This window comes from Populus alba, chromosome 1, assembly GCF_005239225.2.
Source record: "Populus alba chromosome 1, ASM523922v2, whole genome shotgun sequence".
In the NCBI taxonomy this organism is placed as follows: domain Eukaryota; kingdom Viridiplantae; phylum Streptophyta; class Magnoliopsida; order Malpighiales; family Salicaceae; genus Populus; species Populus alba.
This window is the reverse complement of record NC_133284.1, coordinates 9,757,554-9,784,312: the sequence shown is the minus strand read 5'-3', so window position 1 is coordinate 9,784,312 and position 26,759 is coordinate 9,757,554. Positions and strand designations below refer to the sequence as shown.

General features: G+C 33.3%; 3 protein-coding genes across 3 annotated transcripts; 2 read left to right on the top strand and 1 right to left on the bottom strand.

The window, feature by feature from the left end:
- Positions 1–494: 494 nt before the first annotated feature.
- LOC118033877 (acyl-CoA--sterol O-acyltransferase 1) lies at positions 495–13,320 on the top strand. Its single transcript, XM_035039014.2, has 6 exons — positions 495–501; positions 571–1,502; positions 12,220–12,342; positions 12,807–12,923; positions 13,012–13,131; positions 13,279–13,320. Exons 1-6 carry the CDS (start codon positions 495–497, stop codon positions 13,318–13,320), a joined length of 1,341 nt encoding a protein of 446 aa, XP_034894905.2.
- LOC118033670 (uncharacterized) lies at positions 13,148–17,873 on the top strand. Its single transcript, XM_035038744.2, has 6 exons — positions 13,148–13,316; positions 13,429–13,532; positions 13,720–15,960; positions 16,106–16,261; positions 16,503–16,633; positions 16,734–17,873. The coding sequence occupies exons 3-6, from the start codon at positions 13,798–13,800 to the stop codon at positions 16,981–16,983; spliced, it is 2,700 nt and encodes an 899-aa protein (XP_034894635.1). The 5' UTR covers positions 13,148–13,316; positions 13,429–13,532; positions 13,720–13,797; the 3' UTR covers positions 16,984–17,873.
- Positions 17,874–19,755: 1,882 nt separating this feature from the next.
- On the bottom strand, positions 19,756–24,936 carry LOC118033671 (probable LRR receptor-like serine/threonine-protein kinase At1g63430). The gene is made up of 13 exons (XM_035038745.2): positions 24,454–24,936; positions 23,937–24,075; positions 23,708–23,779; positions 23,462–23,605; positions 23,220–23,369; positions 22,856–22,972; positions 22,709–22,773; positions 21,863–22,117; positions 21,555–21,760; positions 21,277–21,409; positions 21,030–21,187; positions 20,364–20,579; positions 19,756–20,232 (listed from the first exon to the last, which is right to left on the bottom strand). The coding sequence occupies exons 1-13, from the start codon at positions 24,536–24,538 to the stop codon at positions 19,987–19,989; spliced, it is 1,986 nt and encodes a 661-aa protein (XP_034894636.1). The 5' UTR covers positions 24,539–24,936; the 3' UTR covers positions 19,756–19,986.
- Positions 24,937–26,759: the final 1,823 nt, after the last annotated feature.

The following is a 26,759-nucleotide window of genomic DNA, read 5'->3' as shown; positions in this document are numbered from 1 at the left end:
ATTTCTTTCTTCTGTATTCTAGATTCAAATCTCACCATGCATATCTATTACTCCCGCCATGCCTTACATGCTAATTGGGTTTGTAGGATATTCAGTGAGCCGTGGGATTAGTCGTGGTACACACAAGCTGGCCCGCAAAAAATATAGCTTTTTTTTATAATATATATTTTCAATTTGGACAATAATTATTCATGTGGCGTGAGGACTGAGCCGCTTGAATATTTGACTGGAATTAGCACGCAGATCTGATTCTCTGAACGAACGTTTCCACTGGTACTTTATGAATACTTCTAAATTAAAAAAGGTCAAATATGATAGAGAGAGAGAGAGGAGCAAGTCAAAGCTATGCCCCTAAACATCTTTTCCTGATTTCTCATTGTTTTACTTTTCTTTCAGAGCCCTATATGTTCATAGGCGCTAATTCGAAATAGCATCTCTGCGTCTAAATATCAATCCTTCCGGTGGATTATAGGGAAATTAGGAAAGTGAAAAAAATGGAAGGTGAGATAAAAAACTTCATCATGGTATGGGCATCAGCTTTGTTGTTGCTCTGGTACTGTCATATTGTAGGTAAGATTATCTCCAAAGGAGTAATCAGATTCTTTGCAATCCTCCCTGTCATACTCTTCCTTTTCTTCCTCCCTCTCAATCTCTTCACCATCTGGCTTGGAGGTCCAACATCTTTCTTCCTCTCTTGGCTTGCAAACTTCAAGCTCCTTCTGTTTGCCTTTGGTCAAGGCCCTCTATCAACCTCCCCTGTACCCCTCTCTTTCCCATATTTCATCTCCTTGGCTTGTCTTCCCATCAAATTTCAACAAGTCCCCCAAAAATCAGTCGATAAAGAAGTAAGCAAAGGAAGCGGCCACAAATCCCCTCTAAATCATGGCCTGAAAATTGTAGTATTGGCCATAACCGCACCCATATATCTTCAAAAGGACCATGTTCATCCAAAAATGGTAATGCTTCTCTATTGCGTATACCTTTACATTGGTCTAGAACTTGTCTTAGCAGTGGTTGCAGCCTTTGCTCGAGCCGGTCTCCGTTTAGAGCTTGAGCCACAGTTCCATGAGCCATACCTAGCCACCTCATTGCAGGACTTCTGGGGTAGAAGGTGGAATCTTATGGTCACTAGTATCCTACACCCAACCGTATACAATCCAGTGATGTCCATTTCTAGCCGCTTGATTGGAAGAAAGTGGGCTGCGCTCCCAGGAGTTCTGGCATCATTCTTGGTATCTGGAATAATGCATGAAATCATTTTCTACAATATCGGAAGAAAGAAGCCCACATGGGAGCTCACCTGCTTCTTTTTCCTACACGGGATCTCTTTGGCTATTGAGATTGTCATAAAGAAAGCCTTTAATGGTAAATGGCAACCGGCTACGGTGGTGTCAAGGCTGTTGACGTTGGCATTTGTGGTGGTTACTGCCATGTGGCTGTTCATGCCGCCGGTTTTATATGCTGAATTTGATGTTATGACACGTAGAGAATGTATTGCTTTCGTAAATTTTGTAAAAGATATTATCACCACTGATTCGAGGTTTAAATCGTTCATCACCGTAACAGAAGGTTAGGATATGTATTTTTGATTTAGTTATAAACTTATGTTTTATTTCAGATTGAAGCAAATAAGTAAATTAGCAGATGCAATGCAATCTTCTTGTGGATAGTTAATCCTCTCCTTGAAGAATTTGAACTCTAACTAAAATTGAATTTTTTTTTGTTCTTAATCACGATGATGTTTTCCGATCATGTTAATAGAGATGATATCAGCTGACTCGAGGAGAGAAAAGATATGGCAAAACACATCTTTAGGTGTGATTGTCATGTTATAAATTTGTTTTAAAAACACTATTAATAGACATATTTGATATCAAACTAAAACTGAAGTACATTCATTTAAGACTTTGTTAGAAATTATTTTCTACCAAAAATACTTTAATATAAAATATTAATTTATCTTGAAGATCCGTGGTTAACATGTTTTAAAAACCTAAAAATCCTATATCATGCATTAAAATATTACAAAGGTTATATAGTAGAAAGTCAAAAGGTTAAAATTAAACTTTTAGAGCATCAAAGTTTTTAAATAAAAGAGATTCTATGTTAAGTGTGTTTAAACTTACTGTAAAATAATTTTTAGGCCCATAAAGATAAAAAAAAAAATTGTTGGATCATTTTTTTATTGTAAGTAAATAGAGCTAATAAATAGTGGGGATAATTATATTAATTAGTAAAATTAATTCTACATCAGCTTTGGTTTCAAATTCTAGTATAAAAAAAGCCTAAAAATAAGATATTTTGCACAAGTACTTGTCTGAAAAATACCAGACTTTATTTTAGAGAGTCTGAAGGAAAATCAACAAAAAATACTATAGTATGTCTGAAATAAATCACCTTTATTTTAGATATGGGTGTAAAATGGTCATTTTGTTCTTCCAATTTTTTATTACCTTGGTCAACTTTCAGAGATGTAGGGATAGTTACGTTAGATTTGATCAGATACATAGATTTCATCGTAAAAAAAATAACTTATTCTATTTTCGAAAAAATCCTAAAAGTCTGATGGGATCGATGTGATACATGCAATTTTCTTTGTTGAATAGTGTAGGATGGTCCACCTATCTTTTTATTTTTTATTTTCTCCTCCTCTGTCTTCTCTGTCCTAACCGGCGACGACTTTCACGAGAAGAACTAAAATTTTGATTCCCCCCCTATTATCATTCGGTCAATCATTAATTTGAGGTTTTAAAATGAATTGGTAGTCTTCATTATTTTTTTAATTTAATTTTTTTCAGGGTCTTCTATTTAATTTTTCTTAGCTGGGGTACTTTACATGACAGGTGCATTAGATTCTCTTAAATATATTTTGGATTGCCAAAGTAAAACTCTTGTAAATAATTAAATATTTTTTATTGATTTTAATAACTAAAAATCCTTTACATTAAATATTATAGGTTTTTTCATTGAATTAAAAAATAATTCTAGCTATTCCACCCATTTTCTTCCCCTAGACATCAAACCTAACCGCCATCTTCACTTTCCTTGATCCCTAATCACACGTCTACCTCAACTAATCATACCAAATCCAATAATTTTAACAAGTGCATTAGATTCTCTTAGATATATTTTAAAGTGGGATCGCAAAACTCTTGTAAATAATTAAATATTTTTTACTGATTTTTTTTACAAGAATGTTAAGTGTTGGTGTACATATAAAATTTAAGATTTAACAAATAACCACAACATAAATTAAACTATAGGATGCTAAGGTAAGGTAATTTTTCTATATATAAAAGATGATCTGTGGAGAGCTATATGGGCCTGAGCAGCAAGAGAAGAGAGATGGGTCGTCTCTAGATTTATCTCCGTAACGCATCTTGGGCCTATCACTTCACCGGCTTGAGCCCAAGGCTTTTCCAAACATCTTTTGCCTTATGGCCCAAATTATAGTTTAACTCCAACACAGTTATGTAAGAATCCTCTTCACCTATTTTTATGGGCAGCGAACAAGACCAATGAATCCCGTTTCAATCAATAGTGTTATTGATGTAGCTAGTCAAGCAGAAATTGAGGTTTTAAATAATGATAGAAAATTGTCACCGCTAGAAGGAGATCCATCACAAATAGAATACATTTATTTTTATGAAATAATAAAATAAAAACAAGTTTAAGAGATGATTTGACGTTGTCAAACCATCATAATAACAATAAAAATCATAATTAATTTTTAATCTGAATTAAATCTACAAGTTCATTTTTATAGGATACTCAACACAAATAACTAATCGAAATATAAGAAATCTTCAGGCCTTAAAGATTTTATTTTGAGTTTTTTTCTATGATTTTTACTGATTTTATATTTGTTTTCGTTATTAGACTTTGTTTTCATAAATAAAATTACATTTTAGGGTTTTGTTGTGATAACTCTATCTCGTTCTTTACTATGTTTTTTTTGTTTTTTTTGTACTTGCTGCTGTCTTTATTGTGATTCCGACCGCATTAATTGTATTGAGCCGACAACTAACTGTAGATTTATTTGGGATTTATTTGATCGATCTACACCGGAAGCATGCAGAACCAAGTTCGTAGAAAAAAATGATATAGGCGATTTAGATGCAAAATACTTTGCTCTTAATCAACACCTCACACTCATATTCCACCTCATTTAGTGTGTGTGGTTGAATAGGAGTAGATTATATTTTTTTTTTTAGTAAAAACAATATTTTTTATAGTTTTTGAAGGTATTGGTTTGTACTTAAATAGTGTTGTATTTTTTAAAAAAAACCACTATATCTCCAAACCAAACATATTTTTTAAAAATTTGTCTGGTAAAGTGTTGCGGCATGGTTAAAATCTATGTTTTATTTCAATTATAGTTTTAAAAACATTTAATTAATTAATACATACAATAGTTCTGCATGAGTTTAATTAAAAACTCTCTTCAAACGATTTCTTTCATCACGGGAGATCTGCTTCGAGGTTGTCTTTGCACGCGATGTTTTCTTTCATGGCGCTAGCTTGCACACGTACACAACATATCTTTGCATCTATTCTTGCCCTGCCCTTTTCAAACCTGCCTCCAGGGGAGAAATTAAAAGGGGGCAAAAAAACATCATGAGGTGTGACCTCTTCAGGAACCCTGGATTGTATTTAGTGAGGTCTCTCTAATGGGGTCGACCGCCTTCACGTGAGCACCTTCCCTTGCCTCTCACGTTTGCGCAAATGCTCTCTCATTATTTATTTCTCCCTTTCTCTTCTTGTTTTAGATATACATCTTAGTTTTAACTTTTAATTTTTGTGATCTCCATATCTCTTCTGGTTTTAAATATACATCTTAGTTTTGATTTTTCAGTCGTGATCTTCATATCTAGAAAATTACGGGTTAATTATATTTGTCTTCGCATAGTTTATTTATTTTTTGCTTTAATTAATACCTCTGTTTTTTGTTTTTTAATTATACTTTACATAGTAAAATTTTATAATATTTTACATCATCATATATTGACACGTCATAAAAAAATTGATAAAAAATATCAGATTATTTATAGTACTATTATTATATCTTATTTAATGACTAAATAATCCTTACAATATTAATATTATAACTAAAAAAACCTTCGTTATCATGGCCAACTTCTTCTTCTTTTTTCATTTCAATCTCTAGCGAGCTCATAGGAAATAATTGAAGGTATAATAATTTCTTGAATCGACCAAACATAAAGCAAATCCTTCTGAAAGTGTTGCCCGTATGAACGTGCACTATCCGATAGTTCTCCTTTTCAAGTGAATTGGATGTTTATGAATAGATGGCACGAATGCTTATAGCGGAAAAGTTTCCATCTTCTGGACATGCCTTGAAACTTGAAAATTAAGCACAGAGGTGCAAAACCAAAAGCCACCAAAATCCTCCTGCTTAACCAATCGAAATCAGCATCCACCTGGAAATTAATGCTTCGATTGGAAATCATCCTGGATTCTAATTCGAAATCAGAATCAGAACCTACCAAAAACTCCATCACTGAAAGCACGAGAGATGCCTTGTAAATATATTTATCATTTTGATTCCTTGGTTACCCAACAAATATAAATCAACAATTGTTAACACTTTGTTCTGTTAGTTCTTACTGCGTTTTAAGTTGTGGCTGTTGTGTTTGAGCTTTGGATTTGTGAGTTTATTATATGTTGTGAGATAGATATGTTATTTAGTTTAATGTCATTTGTAATATATACGAGAATAGTTTGGATATTTCATTTGATTTGCAAATTAAAAAAAAAGAAAACTATAGAAATCTCGAGTGTAATTAATACTTTTCATTTTCTTTTTAGATTATAGAAACCAACTTTATGTGTGATTCTATCATGTTAAAGAAAAACAAAAGTGATAAATAAAGTAACATCGAAGAGTGTAGTTTTATTGGTCAGGTTTTAGGTTTATTTTTTAGAGATCACTAGTTCAAGTCTCACAAACTTCAGGGTCATTAGAGACTTACATGATCATTTAGTTTAGAGCATGTGGATTAGTCGAGGTACACGCAAAATAACTCGGACACTCATGTTAATAAATAAAACAAAAGAGACAAATGCAGTGACTTTGATATCATTGTCGGTGAATTGAATAAATATCCTTTATATTTAATAATGAACGCCAATTCAACTACAAATCTTAAATGTTATATTTAATAATGAATGCCAATTCAACTACGTACAAATCTATTTACTAATGAATGCCAATTCAACTACAAATCTTAAATGTTATATTTAATAATGAATGTCAATTCAACTACAAATCTTAAATGTTCCATTTCCATGGCTAAGTGGTATTGAGATCAGGTTCTCTAAAATTACCAAAAATTAACTTATATCAGTGCTCAACTGGCCAGCAGATTATACATCTGGCTCCCAATTCCCCGTTCCTATTATTTATGCATTAGGTCGGTCCAGTTCTGTTCGTCTAAGAAATAATTTGGAATAAGATTTGAAGCTCCATTGACATCTCTTGGATCTTCTTAAGGAAACAAACAGCGGTTCGGGCTTCATGATCATACTAGGAGAGAACTGTTTCACTTCGCAAATTTACCTGGACGAAGATTCTAGTACCGTGTCATTTCCTGAAGGAACAAATCTCGGTCTGCAAGTGTAGCCAAAATTTGACTCTTGCAGCCTACGTACCTTTTGTGAACATGAATCTTGTTGTCTCAGAATGTGGAATGGATACAACAAAGAACGACAGTTCTGTTTGTTCTCACTCATTTTTCGAACAAATTAAATTGAAAAAAAGAGAAGTATTTTTTTTTGAGCTCCTAAAAACACAAAAGCGATGTAAATGGGGTAGGGGGCTATTGGATCACAAACTTGATTGTGTCCATTGTTCGATAGTTAAGAGGACTGTACTTATGCTTGATTTGATAGATAACCTTCCCCTTTACGTCCTTTCTTGATTCTTAATGGCACAAATTAATTTCCATGTGAGATTCTGTTTATGAAAGCTTGTTTATAAGCCTATAAAAGTCTTTGTTGCTTTGCAATATGATGGTTATAATTACAAGTTCTAAGGATTTGGACACTAACTTGCAAGACTATGTAATTTAGGGAAAACATGAAAGTGTGAAGTAATGATGAGGAAGAGGATTAATGGACCTTCTCAACACTATGGTGGAAAGGTTGAAGGGGACCATCTAGTGATTTATCACCATCTTGCCTACACGTACAGTCCAATTTCACAAGCATCAACATCTTTATAGCTCCCACTGAAACCTCTCTCAAGATTGAAGCCTGTCTCCAACCTTTTTTTTCCCTCTTCCAGGCAAAGATCATTTTTACTATTTATTAAAAAAAAAAAAAAAAAAGCTGTACTTGAATTGTTTGATTAGGGCTATGGAACTTCCACAAAGACCAGAAATCTCGTGGAGACGATAAGCAAGCATGATATCAGTGATGGTGAAGATATGATTAGATTTCCTGGACAAAAATGAGCAGAGAAAAGAATCGAAGTAAATCTGTTAAATTCTGCAGTTACAGAACAGTAGCATAGTAATTAAATTTGCTATCTTCTGATTTAATCAGCCAATATCTTGGAACGATGGAACTAATACTTTATTTCATCGGACAGCGTAGGCCGATCTTAATGCACATCACATGAATTTACTTTCACTTCGAAGTGAAGAAATTAACTGAATAGTACGAATCATGGATGCCATGAATTATTTCAAAAGAAGAAGAAGAAGAAGGTAGATGCCATAAAATGTAGGAAGAGCAAAGCCATGGGATATGTGATGTGAATGCAGAACAGCTAAAAGCACATAAATGTTGATAAATAATGCTGGTATAACCCAATAAAACAATAATGGGAGAGAATGATGCCACAAATATAGTGGCCCTCTGCATTGAAAGCAATTCGCCATGGAACTCCACCTTTTCATGGGTTTGTGAAATTGAAATAGGCCCTCAAACACATGGCTATGTCGAAACACAAGTGCATCTACAATCACATATCTTGCCTTCTTTTTTTCCAAGTGCGTAAATTTCATTTTGTAATATATATAGGTAGGTCATGTGGCAAGACTGATGAGTGAATATTAATAATTATATTAAAAGAAAATGCAGCTTCTATATGATCACAGTTCGCAAGCTAGCTAGCTAGCTCTCTGAAGACAACAGTGGTGTGGATTTGAGTCCACCAATTAGAAAATGAATAAATATAATGATAATACGATTAAAGGTTCACTGTGCAGATGGTAGATTTACACAAATTTTTAATGGGATGAGACAGAACATACAAATTTGATATGACATTATCGAACTAGCAATTTTTAGTGTTTAGCTCTGAATACGAATACGAATATGAATGACAACAGTTAGCATTGACTAGTTTTTTTGACCTATGTTTAACCGTGGGTAAAAGTTTGTTTATATATATAATCTTAAAACAATATATAAAAAATGATAAGAAGTAAAAATTACAAAGAATTTTTAAAATATTGAGATATGATACATTAAATGATATATTTTTAAAAAATTAAATATAAAAATAGCAACATACTTGATCGATTCAGATCAACCATATTTAACTTGTGAAATCCACGATTTAAAACATGACCTCAAGATAACATTATAAAATCTAAAAATTATCATCATGATTTTTTTTATAAGCTAAATCACGCTTTTCATTATCATTCATTTTTTTTTTTTTACTTATTAAATCGATCAAGTCACGTCAAATTAATTCTTATATGATTTAATTTAAAATTTAAGTTAGATAAAAAATTAAATCAAAAAGTTTTAAAATTAACTCACTAAACTAGGTATTATATTATTCTTATATTTTTTAATACACTCACATTAAAATTATCACAATATTATTATTTTTTTTAGAATGAAAACGTGTTTTTAGAACAATCACAAAATGGTGTCTAGGAAACAAATATTTTAGTAAAAAATTTCCAAAAAAAAATAAAATCTAGAACGTCAATAAAACAAAAAGTTTTAGTTAGAGAGAGATTTATTCATTATTATTTTAAATCATCAAAATCTCTTTTTAGCATTTATTAACCAATATAATTCTTAATTTATTTTATTAATATATATATATATATATATATATATACATTTTTAAGTTTATAATTATTATTTTTTTACTAAAAATGCATTGACAATATCCAAAAAAATTTCACATTAGAAGATAATTGGTTTGACCCATAACACGGGACAAATCAATTATCTAGTTTATTACTATATTATAAATAAATTAAAAAGTGTGGGAAAATATTGTCTTTCCACGTCTATTTGCGTTGTGAATTACAATTCATAGTGATGGTTTTTTTTTTTTTTTTTTTTTTTTTGCATTTTGACTTCTTATTTTTTATTTGATTATTGATTTTTTTAATGTAGTACTTACATGTTTATGGGAATTTAGAGTAGATAATTTGTTTTAATTTGTCTTTAAATAGTTATTGTAATATAAAAAAAATATCAGCATCATTAAGTTGGTATCAGAAAAATATCATAGCATTGTGGTATGGTCTATTTTAAAAAAATTTAGTTAAATAAAAAAATAATTTTAAAAAAATATTAGGTTATTAAACTTTGTGGAGTTAATAAGCTGGTTTTATGAGTTTGGTGAGAAAATCTGGATTGCTCCTGTTTGCAGGTTTAGCGGAGCACTTTTTTTTCCTAATTAAACTCAATTATGTGATTATCTATACATGTTATTAAATTTTAGAAATTTCATGGGTCCTATTGACATGTATGGCGAGTTTAACTTTATATATATATATATATATATATATATATTATCAATTTCATCCTTTGATATTAGACTGATTGAGAAATAAATTTTATAATTTGTTTTGTTTTGTTTTATATGAGGTTATTATAGGTTTTTTTTTTTAAATCTCAGTATTGGTTTGACGTTTAATTTTACAATCGTCTTTTTTTGTTATCATATGATTAATTAAAAAATAAATAGTTTTTTAAAAAACAATTTATTAATCCGAATAGAGTCCACTATTCATTTTGTGGGTTTGACGTGTTAATTCGGGTTACCCAATTCATGGGTTTAGTGGGTTTACCCATAAAACCTGATATGTTTTTTTTTTTAGTTTTTGGTCCTTTAACTTTTCTAATTGTTTTTTTTTTAATTTCACTCTTATTCAATATTGAATTGTTGAGAAATGAATTTAAAGTTTTTTTAAAAGCCATGTCATGTTTTTACCAGTCATCCAAGTTATCTTAAGACTCATTAAATTAAATAATTTACTTTAAATAAACTCTCACGCGGTTTAATTCAAAATGTGAGCTAGAAAAAAAACCATATTGATAAGTTTTAAGATCAAACTGCATGTCATATTGTATTATACTACCAAAAAATTCTTTATACTAAATATTTTTTTAAAATTAAAAAAAAATTAATTAGTCTGATCCGTAATAAAATGTGGACAAATATACTAGTAGGCAATGCAAAATTAACCACAGAATACTATTAGCCATCGTCTCGTGGACATTATCATGAAAAATAAAATAAAAAACACTCCTCTATGCCAAAAAGTTTTTTTTTTTTTTTTTCTAGTTAATAAGCCATTTTCTTCGGATTAAGATTGTTAAAAAGATTAATCGTTAAACAGAAGTTTATTAGTCAGATGTGACTGTTGACGTTGCTTCCTATTTTGCTCTTTTCTACCCACTGTCCTTCAGCACCTCCTCTACGAGTTCAAAAGGTGGGCTCTCTTTACCGAAAAGAAAAAAAAATTATTAAAATGATGAAAATATCTTTATATTTTTAGATTTTTTTAATAAATTGATATTAAAAAAAATATTAATATTTTTTTAAATAAAAAGCATTTTAAAAATTATTATTATTATAATATCAAATACTATTTAAAAAGATGTTGATAATTTTGATTTAATATAATGTCATGTATAAATACAAACAAAAACTTAGTTATTTAATCCTAATTGTATATTTTAACTGATCAGGTTTTAGGTTTGTTTCATGTAGATCATCAGTTTAAATCTCACAAATCTCAGGGTCATTAAAGATCTATATGATTGTTAACTTTAGGATTCGTAAGATTAGTCGAGATACATGCAAGCTGATCTGGACACTTTATATTAATAAAAAAAAAACTTAGTTATTTATTATATTATAGTGTTAGTATTGTATCTATCATGTTAGGATTCATTATACAAAATCTTAGCTATGGTTAATTGTCCTTTATACGTGTGCGTGAATGTTTATTATTGAAGAGAATACACAATAACTAAAGGCTTGAATGTTATGATACGGTGGTCCTTGACATTAGGGATAAAATAAAAATAAAAAATGCCATGCCACTCTGGGCCCTTGTTGGAGGTGTTAATGTCATTCCATTCCAAAACTTGACTCTTGTTTTTTTGGTGGAAAATCAAAATTTTGGAAAGAAAATAATTTGCAGATTGGTCCCAAGTGGCAATAAACCTAAATATAAATCTTGAGCCATGCAAAATTTAAAACCTCAATGTAATCTCATGCAAGACATTGTTTATTACTTTATTATTAATTACAAATTTAAAAACCTAAAGCTGCTTTGATTGTATTTACTGCTCCCTTACCCCCAAAACATACCTTCACCAGCTACAATATTTAATACTGCATTTTATGTTACTCAATTAATTAATTACAGAGATGCTTCTCTTTCAAATTTTAATTGAATTCATTTATTTATTTTTGGTACTTTAGAGATTAAAAAAAAAAAAAACCCAAGTGGGTAGACTTATTGAAAGCCTGCTTTGTTACTTCCAAGCGCTTAAAAGTATTTTTAAAATAATTAATTTTTCCTAATTATTTTTTTAAATCATTTTAATATATTAATATAAAAAAATAAATAAAAAATAAATAAAAAACATTATTTCTACACTATGCATTAAGCAATTTATAAAATCCGTTACTACAAATACCAAACGGGCACAAAGAAAAGGAGAGAAACATCACATTCCGCCTTTTCATAGATCTGCTACCTCTTCTCTTCTCTTTTTATTTGTCTCCTCTGTTTTCCAGCCTCTCCCTCTCTGTTTTTGCTTCTCAACTCGCTCTCTTTGACTCAGTTTCCAGCTCGCATTGGACTCACAAACCCGCACCATTACCTATACACTTCTCCTGACTCCCTGCGACTCTGTATGTTATACTATATATTTTGTTTGCATTGGATGGACCGATCGCTGTAATGGTGATTTTCCGGCTAGTTTGGTCGGGATTCCGGTGAGTTACTGGATATTTCGGTGGAGAAAATGTTCAGGTCGGCTAGATGGAGAAGCGAGAAGAACAAGATCAAAACTGTCTTCAAATTGCAGTTTCATGCAACTCAGGTACTTTCACTGGCAAACATGCTGCTACCATTTAATATTGTACGTGTAACTGTCTGCTTCTTCAATCTCTAAAATTTAATACTTTGAACTGAAGCTCTCTTTGTTTTTTAATTGTTCAAGTTCTAACTTTGTATAGATAATTGTATTGCTGTTCTTGTGAAAGATTTGGACATTTTTTTTCAATGAACTTTTGGTGGCGGGTTCAGTTAGTTCTGTTTGGATACTAAGAAAATGCCAGAAGTTTCTTATAAGTTGAGCCTTATATATTGTGTGTGTGTGTGTGTGTGTGTGTTAGATCATTCAAGATTATTGCTTTATTTTGTTTTGTTGAATTCAGTTAAGAATTTGAATCCTGCTTTCATTGTTGGCAAATGTGATTGAGAAATTGAAAGAATTGAGGAACTTTTATGGTGATCTGTGAATGTAGCTGCCGCAACTGAAAGTGAATGCATTGGCTATATCAGTGGTTCCGAGAAGAAAGTTGTCGATGGGAGTATCCGGTCTATGAAACAGTGAAATACATTCGTGATGTGAAAACAGGGAAGATCAATGAGAGAATATACCATTTTTTTGTCTCCACTGTAAGGAATTTTACCAAATTATTGATTTATGTTGCTCAACTTCTTGTCGAGTGTCTGTTGTGTGATTGGATTTTTTGGGTTTGTGTAGGGATCATCGAAAAATAGTTTGGTTGGAGAAGTTTCTATAGATTTTGCTGATTATGCTGAGGCAACTATAGCTTCCTCAGTTTCTCTTCCCCTCAAGAATTCAAAATCTGAGGTTTTGCATGTGAGGTTTTTTCTTCTCACTTGTATCAGTCATGGATATAATTCTTAGTTCCCACGAGACCTTCCTTGCCTTTAGGATTAATGAGATTGAGACTTTCACTTTGTAATTGAAGTTTAGAATTTAACTTCAGTTGTTGGTTTTCAATAGGTTTCAATTCAGAGGCTGCAAGAAAATGTTGAGCAAAGGTAGTGATGAAATATCATTTGTTGTTATCAAATTTTTTAAGTTTCCATAGTTTTTTTCCTTGAAGAGCTTAGAGATTTTATTTTTTTTTGTCATCTCTACAATCTTTTGCAGTGAGTGGAAGCTGACGATATAAACATAAAATCCCAGAGCAGAACCTTGAACACCCTATTAAGCAATAGTAACAGAGATGAGGGTACAATAGTCATTCAAGTGAAGTAAGTTTCAAGTCTTGTGCCAGAAATCATTTCTGTAATTCTCTTCTTGCATGATTCTTAAAATTAGATATCACGGCATAAGATTTGGAAAAATCAAATAGAATTCTACTTTTTCAGCCTTTTCAGTTTTCTTCTCTAATTTGTACATGTTTGATGAAAACATGATGGGATTTTTGCTGTTCTGCAGGATGGACCACTTATCAATGCCTCTCACAATTCTGGATTAAATGGCAATGGCAGGACTTGTAGTGGATCTGACATTACAATGTCATGTTCTGAAAGTATCTCTGGACTCAATACCCCACGAGAACTTGGATTGAGAAACAACATGCTACAGGACCCTACTAGCTTTCTATCATCTCGAACCCGCACTTCAGCATCTCTCCTGCCAAAAGCAAATGCTTCCGCAGCAAGCTATGTGGAGCATCAGCAACCACAATGGGAGCTATCCGCAGATTCTGCTCATGATACAAGTAATTATGACTCGACAAATAGTTCTCATGGCTCCTTTGCAAGAGAGAGATCTCAACAGGCTTCAGATATTGAGATGGAAAAACTCAAGTCTAAACTCGTTGTGTTGACAAGACAGCAAGATGTGTCAGAGTTGGAAATACAAACCCTGCGGAAACAAATTGTAAAAGAGATCAAAAGGGGGCGGCACCTCTCCAGAGAAATCTTGGGATTAAAAGGGGAGAGAGATATGCTCAAGTCAGAGTGCGAGAAACTCAAGGCATTTCAGAAATGCATGGAGGAGGCAAAAAGCAGAAACAAGTTACCTTTCAAATGTGGGGATCCATTTGTTGAAGAAGTTCGACAAGAGCTGAATTATGAGAAGGACCTGAATTCCAACCTCCGGTTACAACTTCAGAAAACGCTGGAAACAAATGCTGAGTTGATACTTGCTGTGAAAGACCTCAATGAAATGTTAGAGCAGAAAAGTAGGGAAACATCTGACCTTTCCAACAAAGCAAGATCCTATGAGAATGCAATCCCAAGAAGACAGACTTGTGATGATGAAGAGCAAAAGGCACTGGAAGAACTTGTTAAGGAGCATAAGGATGCCAAAGAAACGTATCCTCTGGAGCAAAAGATCATGGACCTCTGCAGTGAAATAGAGATCTATAGGGGAGAGAGAGATGAGCTGGAGATGCAAATGGAGCAGCTGGCACTCGACTATGAGATATTGAAGCAGGAGAACCATGACATGTCATATAAATTAGAACAAAGTCAGCTGCAAGAACAGCTGAAGATACAGTATGAATGCTCCCCTTCGTTTCCCTACACAAATGAACTAGAAGCTCAGGTTGAAAGCTTAGAAAATGAACTAAAGAAGCAGTCAAAGGAAAAATCTGATTCTTTGACCACCATAAAGGAACTACAAACCCATATAAAGAGCTTGGAGAAAGAATTGGAACAGCAGGCCCAGGAGTTTGATGCTGATCTGGGGGTTGTAACAAGTGCAAGAGTTGAGCAGGAGCAGAGAGCCATTCAAGCAGAGGAAGCCTTGCGAAAGACAAAATTGAAAAATGCTAATACAGCTGAGAAACTGCAGGAAGAATTCAGGAGGTTGTCCATTCATATGGCCTCAACTTTTGATGCAAATGAGAAGGTAGCTATGAAAGCGCTTGCAGAAGCTAGTGAACTACATATGCAGAAAGGAAAACTGGAAGAAATGCTTCAGAAAGCTAACGAGGAGCTCCATTCAGTTAAGGATGGTTATGAGTCAAAACTGCATGTTCTTTCCAACCAATTGAATTTGAAAATGCATCAGATAGAACAGATGTCGATGGAAATTGAGGATAAATCCAGACAGCTTGAACAGCAAGAGAAGCATGATGAAGAATGTGTTGGAGCCTTCTCCCATGAAATCCAAGGCCTAAAAGCTGAGCTTGAAATGCTCTCAATAGAAAACGATCACCTTTCTGAGCAAGCAGTACAGAAAGAAAATATGAGTTTAGAGTTGGAACAAATGAAGACATCAATTAAGCACACTGATGCGCTGGTACAAAAAGGAAATATGAAACGGAATGAACTGGTGAGTACAATTTCTTTGTTGAAGAAGGAAGCAGAGAAGTCGCAGGAGGAGTTAAATAGAATGAGGTGTCTCAGGGATGAGAAGGAGTCTGCAATGAGTCTCTTGCAATCAGAGGTCAGAATGCTTAAAGCTCAATGTGATGACTTGAAACATTGTCTGTTTGAGGATGAGTTGGCAAAAGAAAAACTTAGAAGGCAGTTACTCCAATTAAAGAGTGAGCTGAAGAAGAAGGAAGATGCTTTGACCAGCATGGAGAAGAAACTCAAGGAAAGCAACAAATGCACAGCAGTTTCTGAAGGAACAAAAAGTACCATGAGAAACAATAAGTTTGCTCCAGTTCCTTATGGCTCTAAAGAGATGGCAAATCAGAGGGACAGAATAAAATTGCTTGAGGTAAGTGTTTATTTCCAAGTTTTTTTAATTAAAAATTTCAACTAGAATATGCAATGGCAAAATAGCTGGTGTTGGCGATCACGACGGTCACTAGAGTCAAGATGGACAAACCCCTTTATGATCTTCCCATCATATTCTTTGGCAGGTACAAATGAAGTTAAAGGAAACTTCTCTAGAAGCCTCTGCAAATTCGTTTTCAGAGAAGGAAAGGGATCTTCAAAACAAAATTGAAGAGTTGGAGGGCAGGGTGGAAGAACTTAACCAGAACCGCGCAAGTTTCTGCTGCAACCAACCCCGAAAGGTTAGCAATGATGATCATTATATATCATGTACATTAGAAACGATGTGTTTGTGTTGCTCAAATATCTGGACATAGATGAGTTTCGAGCCATGGAAAAAATAGATGAGGTTCCTTTTTTGATCTATGGGCAACCTTTTAACCAGTTGTCTATCTAGATTGAACTGTTACATCTTCTTTCAAATTCGTTAAATGTGCAAAATAACACTGTTTCTTAATCTAAACTGTTGAGCCTGCAATGCAGTCATCTGAAGACAACATTGGGATTACTCCAAATGGTGATATAGCTGAAGATTTAAGCAGGGATGAAAATCCAAGCAGTAGTACATCAGGGATGTCCAAAGAAAATGGGAATTTAATGCTGTCAATCAAGAGGTATGATTTTGAAGAAACAATAGTTCTATTTGAGTTGGTTTGTATCTACTTTTCTCCTAGCTGGTTCCTGTGATTGAAATCTTTTGCTGTTTCCTTCCAGCGATCATTCCAGTGCATCGGAGTTAGAACCAAAAACCTGCTCTGTCAACAACACGGACCACAATGCCAATGAGGAGTTGGGTGAACTAGAGTCATTGAAGGAGAGAAACAAATCAATGGAAAATGAACTGAAGGAGATGCAAGAAAGATATTCGGAAATGAGTCTCAAGTTTGCACAGGTTGAAGGTGAAAGACAACAGCTGGTGATGACGCTACGAAATCTTAAGAATGCCACTGCCAGGAAGACCTGATAATTTCTTTCTTGATATACTGTGTACAGTTGAGTTGTTGTACTGCAAGGAAAATCTAGATGTCGTTTCTGTCAGAATCAATAATTAATCTGTACATGGTTAGACGAAACTACAAAGATCCGAGTGTATAAGAGCCATTTTTATTAGGTGATTTTTACGCTTTTCATTAATATTTTTTTTCCTTGGTGATCACTATTGTTTTTACTACAAGTTTGCGGCAATCACAAGTGTGATACCAGATATGAAGCAACTTCGAAAATGGAGAAACAAAAAAAAATCGACAATCGTAATTATATAATTAATTATCTAACCACAATTAATCACATACTAAGAACTTCTAAATGTTAAATAACAACTCTAAATAGCATAACCCGTCACTACTGCTGTAAATAGTAAATATGCCTTGGAAAAATGCAGAGTTGAAATCAAACAGCTTCAACTTCAGCTCCTCTTCCTCCTTCATAAACTTACCGGCAAAAAAAGACACAGAGAATGGTTTTTTATGCAACCCTCAATGCCATGAAGGTAGAGCTAGTGTCCGCAAGAGAGTAGGCAAACAATCTGCTCTCCCAAGAAAGATTCTGCATAAATGGCACACCTATAATCGTTGCTTCCTCCCTTTTCAGCTAAGTTTTTTTCTAGAAAATCACATCTTTCTGCCCAGGAGTTGGAGGCTAACCTAATTGAAGTGCATTTTGATTCCATCTCCAAAATGAGTAGAAGAGAAAAACCGGAACTCTAAGAGACATAACACTATACCGGTAAAAAGTTTAGTGGAGTTGGAGAAGAAGGATGGATTGAGGGTGAGAACAGATAATTTAGGAAGCAGCTTAAAAGAGGTCAAATACTCAAGGGCTCAACTTAGTTCAAACTAAGACCAGTATGACCGCAGCATCTCACCATTTCACAACCCGGAAGAGAAGGAGATTGGAGACCATATCATTTGTTCTGGGTTAGGGTTGAGTGGTACTGTTATCCTGCCCCATTCGACCATCAACACCCCTAGAAGAGGTGTCGTCCATCGAATAGCTCATGAATAGGTGTGTCGAGGGGAAAAAGCTCAATAACCAGGAGGCTGAAATAAATCCTCCAAATTGCATAATGCATGATCTTGTATTAATATGATTGATAAGCTAATAGACTTTACTAGAGTGACTTTATAGCAAACTTGCTTGGATTTACCAAAAAAAGGCTCCCTGCTAAATGCATGTTTCACACTTTTTTAATAAAAATTGAATTACATAATGATTGTTTAATAGCAGCATTTGACATTTCATTCCTCAATCCTAGGGAATGGAATGGTAAATCTATCAAATCTAAAAAAAACACTTAGGTTGGCTATCATGATCCAAAACATGTTGTTTGTATAAAAAAAGTCAATCTACCCCTTAGTAGCAAAAAAAAAAGAGCGTAAGAAACCCTTCAGTTTTTCCAAACCAATTATTGCCTTGTATATCACATATTTCTCTTTGACATTATGAATAATTATACATAGTAGGTTAAAAAGCCATAAACTTATGATAAAATGTCTTATGCTAGTATGAACAACATATGCTACAGGTTAATACCCATTAATCCAAGTAGTTTGTGTTTGAAATGAGAAAAGATATTTTTTGATTTTTTATATATATATATATATATATATATATATATATATATATATATATCATCCCCATACTAGGGGCAAATAAAAAAAAATAACAAAGCTCCAAGCAAAATTCTGAAGCAACACCAGTTCACCTCATCGCATATCCAAAATAACCCACCTTGGCATCACAAATAAAAATTATAAAGCTAGAACATAAAAAGAAATTAAATTTAAAAAAAAAAAAAAGAGAATGTTATGGAAAAGCATAGCAAAAAGTGTGCCCATTAACTTAATATTTTTTAAAACATAATATTTTTAAAGCTCACATCGAGATAGTTTCTTTGATCAAAATACAATTCAATCAATGTTTAGAATATACCAAGAATAAATGTGAAGCAAAATGTTTATCGCAAAACCATAACAACTACAATTAAAGGAGTATCATTATAGTAAAAGAAAAGGGTCGACACTTGGAGGAAAGGTCGCATATTGAGAATAATTCATCATTATTGAGGTAATAAATGGTGCGACGTTTCTTATAGTAGTAAGCGGAAATGGTTATGAAGAACAAATAATGCAACTATTGTATGAGGCTCGAATTACACTTTAATCATTTTCTTAGCATAGATATTTATCAAGGAGAAGGTGTCTTTATTTGTCAAAAGAAAGAAATATGTTGAGAAGGCGTTGAAGAAGTTCAGAATGTATTAACAAAAATAAATTAGAAATATAGGATCTAATACATAACTCTCATCGAGCCATCATTTACTCTGGTCAAAGTGTATTGTTTCAATCTAAACAAGTTGGACGATGCTATTGCAAAATCTCATGGCATTTGTAGACTCAACCCAGCTACAACGTTAATTTTGCACCATGGCAATAAAATCAAGGCTGCTCCTTAGACAGCATGGAATGCCGAGTAAATACAGGGGAGAAGATGTAAGTTGTAACATGGCAACATTAAAAGAGAAATCGACTTTGTTAGAATGCATACGAGGTTTGTGTTTTAAATTTTATTCCAAGTTCATGTTTTTTACCTTGTTTTATAAAAGTACATGCATTTTAAGGCAAATAAATGTGATTGCTAGAATTAGCGTGTTGAAACAGTAAGCTTCCATTAATTTGACCTGTTCTACGAAAAGAGAGAAAAAATCATAACCAGAGAACAGAAATTGCCGACTCGGTTTAAAGTAAAAAGTTTACTATTGTCGTAACTTTACTCATCCAATGGTATACAAAAACGCTATTGTCATAGAGAAGCTCTTTGTTTCTTTTAGCACGCACACAATTTAACACATTTACAAGGACTTCAGATAACTGAAGTGTGAAAAAAAAAAAAGAGTAAAAGAAAAGAAGGGACTATTACAATTGTATTAATCTGATTTACAGTGTGTTAGCGTCAGGCTTCAAATCAATTATGATGACAGCGCAAGCTCTGCCCATGCCAAAGAAGATGCCTTGAAGTCGGCAGGTATAGTTGTATCAATTCTGCTCTCTAGAATGGTACTTAACTCCTGCATGGAAGGCTGCTTAGCAGGGTCTGGATGGATGCAAAGGTTTACCACTTCACATATAACATTGAGGTCCTCGAATCTGAAATGCTTCAACTCGGGATCCACCACATTCGCCATTGCTTCTGGTAGTTCGAGGAACTCCTTAGCCTATAGAATAGAGAAGTTTTTAAGCCTTTCGCCACTTAAGTTATATGAGCAATAATTTTTCCAGATACCTGTTTCTTTGAGGTTACCTATAATGGAAATCTGTGAATGTTTAACTACAAAAGATTTCTTACCCAATCTACCAAGCGCCCCTTGTCCTTGCAGTGTGGAGGTCTTCCGCTTATTATTTCCAATAATAGAACACCAAAAGCATAAATGTTCCCTTTGACATCGAGATGGCGTCCCTCCAGAGAATTTGGAAGCACACAAATAGCACCTTGGCCGCCTATGGAGCCTGAGTTCTTCTCTGATCTTGCAAGAATACTCTTCCAACTTTCAAAATCAACCAACTGAGGGACAACCAAATAGAAATTTCAGAGGAACACAATTTTATAGGGGAAAGGAATGACATGTACTAGATTTCTGGTTACAGAAGACAGTTTCAGAGATATTGAAAGATTTTACATGCTTAAACCAATGAATGTACCCTAGAAATGAAGTGTGACCAAGGTCATTGATTTCCAAGCTATCAAAGCCCATTCAAGTTTTCCAGTTCTCGGATAAGAGTATAATGATAGAATGTTTGATACGATTCATTTGGGTTACATAAGCGAACAGTGACGATAGCTAAAAAAATTTAACTTATCTGAGGGGAATTCAACCTCGCAAACAATTCCCATTTTTTCTATGATATCAAAAGGGAAGTGCCAACAGACTTAGGAACACAATTTTTCATCCTTGTGTAGAATGGGTTGAGTTTAACCTTGTTTATAAAAATAGAGCGAGGCATCACTGAGTACCTTAGGGGAAAAGTCCTCTGTGAGATACACAGAACTGGAATTTAACTCTGATATAGTAAAAGGTGGATCAAGTTCAGCATGAAAGTACTTCAGTCCACGAGCAATGCCTATGATGATTTTCATTCGCCGTGTCCAAGATAACTGGCATCCTTCTCCATCTGCATCCGTGCAGGTTGTTTGATCAACTTTAAGCAAGTATATCACATTTTAAGAATGTTGATTGTCCAAAGCAAGAAACTCGACTTACAGTGAAGGTGCTCATACAGGGTTCCATTTGATGCATATTCAAAAACTAACATCCTCGTAAATGGAGTGCTCTCACTACAATAGCCCAGCAACTTTCCTGCATTCTCATTATTTAATCTTGCCAAATCTGCCACCTGAATTGGATAAAAAATTAATAAAAAAGCATCTCAAAAAAGGCTATCCCAAATTTCTCAGCTTTTACATCTGTAGTTGTTCAGTGTCTTTTCTTTATAAAAGCTTTATACAAAAAAATTGCAGTGACAAGGAACAAGTCTTCACCTCTCTCTGAAAATAGAGTTCAAGATAGCCTGTCCAGTGTTCTTCTTTGATGCAGAGGGATATGACAGCAATCTCAGGGCCACCTTTCACGGTGCCCTTGTAAACCAAACTGTCTGGAGAAGAGCCAATAATGTTACTGAAGTCTTCACAGGCTACTTCAAGCTCCATCCTACTGAATCTCACTACATCTTTTAACATCTCAGAATCTGTGTGAAAGATACGCCCAATAAGACAACACAAAGTACTTTTAAAAACACTGTTAAATAACACTGAAGCATAGGTAATGGTTTGGTAATATGGAAGCAAACCTATGTATACTGTCACATGGTCCTTCTGACTCGATGATTTCTTCCAAGGGATTATGAGAGAAGATTTGTCCTTGCATCTCTGAAGAGCAGTTATAAAGGCGATAAGAAAGAGACAGCCCACCATGGTTCCTGTCACTATTTCCAGAGCCAAAAGCCAGGCAGGTTTTGATGCCCTACGTTGCTGATTGGATAAATCTTCAGCATGCTGTTGCTTGGGGTTTGTTGTTCGAGGGGTTCTGACAGGAGGAGCATGATCTATAAAAGGAATTAATCAGTCAGTATAATCACTGTAATTTATTACTGGCCACCAGACACACCTGTTATTACAAGGTTCAGTTGGACAATAGGTTATTACACAGACAAAAGCAACACCCTCTCCATCCCAATTTGAGCTTTATGTAAGCAATGCCAGAATTACTAAGGACTAGGAGAGAGTATACGAGCCCATGCATTTGGGTTAGGTCTTCAATTCCAAAAAAAAAAACAAAAAGAATTATGTGAAAGTTGGGGCCTTTGAGAGAAGGGCAACACTGTTTAAAAAACCTAAAGATTTGAATGTCACACACCACACTCGTTTTGGAGCACAGACTAAAAGAGAAAGAAATCTCTATCCAATTCTTATGTTGAGGAACAAAAATCAAGCTTTTAGCATGACAACGCATTTATGATGATATATCACTACCAATTCACATAGAAACAGACAACCTCATGCTCATACTGTGCATACCAGGGGGATTGCTCTTCATTTCAAACATTAATGCCATAGACATATTGACACACAGTAGTATAGTTCACAAATACAGCAATGGGAGCCTGAAGGCTGAAAGAAAACCATTTCATACGTACCACAAAGAGAAGAGGAACGCTGTCTCGGATCTTTGTTCTGAAGGCAATTCCCTTGGAAGCTTGTGCTGAATGACATGCGTTTTAACATAGTAAGCTTATGTAGCATTCACATCCTAGTAGGAAAAAGCTTAGAGTAAGCTTATGTACCTCGGAAGATACCCCAAGCACTTAGGAATGCTCCCAGTAAAGAAGTTGTAGGAGAAATCAGCCACTTTTAATTCAGATGCTTGACACAGGCCAGTTAAGTTTGTGTTTGAGGCATACCTGAGGCAGGAGTGAATTATAAGTAACAAATTTAAAGAATAAAAAACACAAGGTTCAACTGATTAAAAATGATCTTATGTCTCATTCTATAGCTTCAGATTTCTGGCGAAACTGTTTTTCACTCATACAATCACATACTTGTACAACATATTTAAATAAGAATGGTATTGTTGCTTAATAGAATTTATTTCTTCCCTCTAATTTGCATCATAAACAAAGAGGTATGTGCTTTCAGAATTATACTTACATTCCATACGCACTAGAAGTGAAATCTGAGCTGCTACTAGCAGGAACAGATCCTTGAAGTCTATTCCTATCAAGCCATAGTTCTTGAAGGGACTTCAAATTGCCAAGTTCAGGAGGCAAGCTTCCTGTTAATCCATTGGACTGAAGGTTTCTACCACAACATAAAATGAGAAAGTAAGAAAAAACTCAAATAACGCCAACCATATAAGTCCAATTGCTAACCACAATAACAAATTCTTTTACATTTTAATGACGCTGATTAGATTTGCAATCTCTGGAGGAATAGGGCCCGTTAATTGATTTGCTCCCAAATCCAAGACCTGGAGGTATTTCAACATTCCCAGTTCTTTTGGAATAATCCCAATCAGATTATTGCCGTGCAAGATTCTACAAAACATCAAAAACACCGAAAAGAAAAAAGCTTTAAATACAACGCATACGTATCAGTATAGCGAAAAGAAAAGGAAGAGGAAGAGCAAAGAAACATACAGTTGTTGCAAAAATTTGATCTGACCCAATTCCGGGGCAAGAAATCCCCTTAAAGAGTACCCAGTTACGTTTCTGCAAAAACAGAATTCCAACAGATAAATGGTCAAACTTGATTCACTGATAAAATGCACCTACACATATACTATGCATCAGGATCTAACTTTAGAAAGACTATAACGTATCTAATCCTGAAGTTTGACAAAGAAAAAATTGACGGGTCATATCTTACATCTTTACAACATGGTCTCCAGCAAAAGAGCAGGAAATGCCAGACCAACCACAAGGATCTGCATCTAAGGCATTCCAACTGGACAAAACCATATGTGGGTCTTCATATATAGCTTCCTTGAATGCTGTAAGTGCCCAAACTGTTCAGAAGTTCATAAATTCCATTTAGTGAAGAGTACTACGCTCTATAATTACCAAAGTCCAGCACTTTCTCAGGTCAGTAAATTTCAGTACCGTGCATTACTTTCAGATCACATGACTTCCAATGCCACTAATGGTATTAGGGCACAAAGTAAATGCAGGAAGAACCCAAGTTCGAATCTTGAAGTTTTCACATTGATTACACCATAACTAACACAGCTCAATTCAGCCTAGTGACACTAGTTAGCTCAATTTCAGATCATGAGAATTCAAGTTTATCGTCTTTTCCAACTTTTTATCAGCAAAACAGAGCATTTATAAAAAAGAAAAAAGAAAAAAAAGAATCAAGATCTGAGAACTTGAGTGATAATGCATACCTTCATCTCTGGCAAAGGAGTCACAGGTCACAAAAAGAAGAAGAGAAAAAACAGAAAGAAGCTGAAGCGAAGCATAGGATCTCATTTTTACCCTGCAAGAAATCTCTACTCTCTCTTTGTTTCAAGAAAACTAAAAAGACCCAAAAGAACTCATGAACCCAATAACCAAAGAGAGAGCAATAGAAAGGAAAAGGAACCAGGTTGATTGGCGAAGTGGGGTTCTATAAAGAAACCACAAGAGAGTTCAAGACTTTGATTGCAATGTGGTGGTGATGAAGTGAAAGCTTAGTTTATCTTGAAAACAAGAAAACTATCCCTACTCTCTAGTACTCACTAAGTTTAAGCATAAATTCAAGATTTGGCAACAACCTAGGAAAGCAAAATCACTTCAACTGTGTACACGCAAAAGCAAGGCAAAGATGGGAGAGAGAAACTTTGATTCCAAGAGAAGTTTTGTTAGTACTTAACAGTTAACACTGTATCTACTAATCTTTTGTTTTTTCAGTTTAAAAAAACAGATATATTGGAAAGTCATAATAGTTTTTTTTTTTTAAGTTATTTTTATATATTAGTTAAAAATTATAAAAAATTTATTTCATACATTTTTATACAAAAAAAAATTAATTGGAGCTATATTAATTAATTATAATTAATAAATAATTTTATCAATATCAAATATATTAAAATATAATTGACTTTTCTAAAAGATTTTTTTTTTTGACATAAATTAAAAAATATATATATTTATATTATTTAAAAAATAACATTATGAATTTGACTTCTCTAAATAGTGGGAGATGCTCTTACTATGCTGTAAAGAAAGCTACTTATTAATTGAAGTCTTGAATTTGTTTTTTGCATTTTAGATATTGTGTATGCATGTTAAAAACTTCGGATCGTTGGATTACAATTCAACGGCTCCTAAATCAAGATAGTTATGGTTGCAAGATAAAATTTGAGTTTTATTAATCCTTATTAATTTAATTTTATAAAAATTGTTAGTGGAAGTTTTGGTGTGTTAGGCGCTAATAATTGCATTAGCAAGGTGATTTGTGGAATGAGCAAGATTTTCTCGTGAGATATTGGGAGCTAACTTTGTAGGTTTCGTCAATGTGTTGTCACGTGGAGCTTTTCACTACTACTGATCAACGGCTCAGATGAGATGGAAACTGGAAATTTTAATGTGTCCCGTTAATGAATAGTGAGTTATTTACGGTCATGATAAACCGAATAACAGATTTCTGAAGATAAAAACTAAAAAGATTAATTGCATTTTTTATGCTCTGATTATACGAGATTAAATTTCAAATTAAAACATGAAATAAGTGTATGGCTCGCCACAAATTCATAATAATTTTATTTTATTTTTATTTATTTATTAATTCATAAAAAAATGTCATAATAAAGAAAAAAAATTGATTGTCGTTATAGCAAAAATAATCAAATTTTATATTGACAAGTTCTATTAAATATTCAATAATAATGGTTTTTTTTAATATCTCATACATTTGATAACTCAGACCCACACACTCTACTGTGACTTGTTTTTTTTTTTTATCTTTAATATTAGGTTTTTTATGAATTTTTATTTTTATTTTTTTAATTTCGTTCTTTAATATTGATTTGATTTTGAATTGATCTTTATTTTTTTATTATATAATTAAAAAAATATTATTGAACTCATTGGAATCCATAATACTTGTCACAGGTTTGACGATATATTTTAAAAGTCAAATATATTTTTAACAATTATGAAGATTGTTTTTAAACTCATACATTTAGTCTTTGTTTTTTATTTATTATTATTTTTTTTAATTTGTCAAGTCAATTAAATTATATCAAGGTAATTTTCTTTTTGATTTAATAGGAAATCCAAACTTAACAAGAACTTGAGTTGGGAGTTTAAAATTTTTAACTTATTAAACCAAATGTAGTAATAATATCAAAAAAATTCCCACGAAATATATTTTTACATTCAAATTTTTTTCAATCCAACCCACCGCATTCCACGGGGACTTGAGTGCTGGTTTCTTTTCTGCATGATAGTCAAACCAATCAACACGATGAAAAAAAAGGAGATATTATTAGAAAACCAGTACGTAGTCTACTAAAGGTTAAAAACATTATTCTCCATGCAGAAAAGAAAGACCTCCCATCATAACTATGTATGAATCTTATTCACAGGTGTTTTGAAAATATTGAATGATTTAGAAATTAAATTTTAAACCTTCTTTCATGAAAAATACCTTGCATATTTCATTTTATCAACGTTTTCGTGTATGCAACATTATTATTAACAAAAAAAA

Excerpts from the sequence above, each read along its gene's own strand:
- LOC118033671 (XM_035038745.2), bottom strand. The coding sequence starts at position 24,538 with ATGAGATCCTATGCTTCGCTTCAGCTTCTTTCTGTTTTTTCTCTTCTT. Across the intron at positions 20,580-21,029 it reads CAGAGGACTTTTCCCCTAAG|TTGGTTGATTTTGAAAGTTG; the intron begins GTACTCAGTGAT and ends GTTGTCCCTCAG. Across the intron at positions 20,233-20,363 it reads AGGGGCGCTTGGTAGATTGG|GCTAAGGAGTTCCTCGAACT; the intron begins GTAAGAAATCTT and ends TCTATTCTATAG.
- LOC118033877 (XM_035039014.2), top strand. Across the intron at positions 1,503-12,219 it reads GTAGAGAATGTATTGCTTTC|TTTGGTCGGGATTCCGGTGA; the intron begins GTAAATTTTGTA and ends TTTTCCGGCTAG. Across the intron at positions 12,343-12,806 it reads TGCAGTTTCATGCAACTCAG|TGGTTCCGAGAAGAAAGTTG; the intron begins GTACTTTCACTG and ends TGGCTATATCAG.
- LOC118033670 (XM_035038744.2), top strand. The coding sequence starts at position 13,798 with ATGTCATGTTCTGAAAGTATCTCTGGACTCAATACCCCACGAGAACTT. Across the intron at positions 15,961-16,105 it reads ACAGAATAAAATTGCTTGAG|GTACAAATGAAGTTAAAGGA; the intron begins GTAAGTGTTTAT and ends ATTCTTTGGCAG. Across the intron at positions 16,634-16,733 it reads TTAATGCTGTCAATCAAGAG|CGATCATTCCAGTGCATCGG; the intron begins GTATGATTTTGA and ends GTTTCCTTCCAG.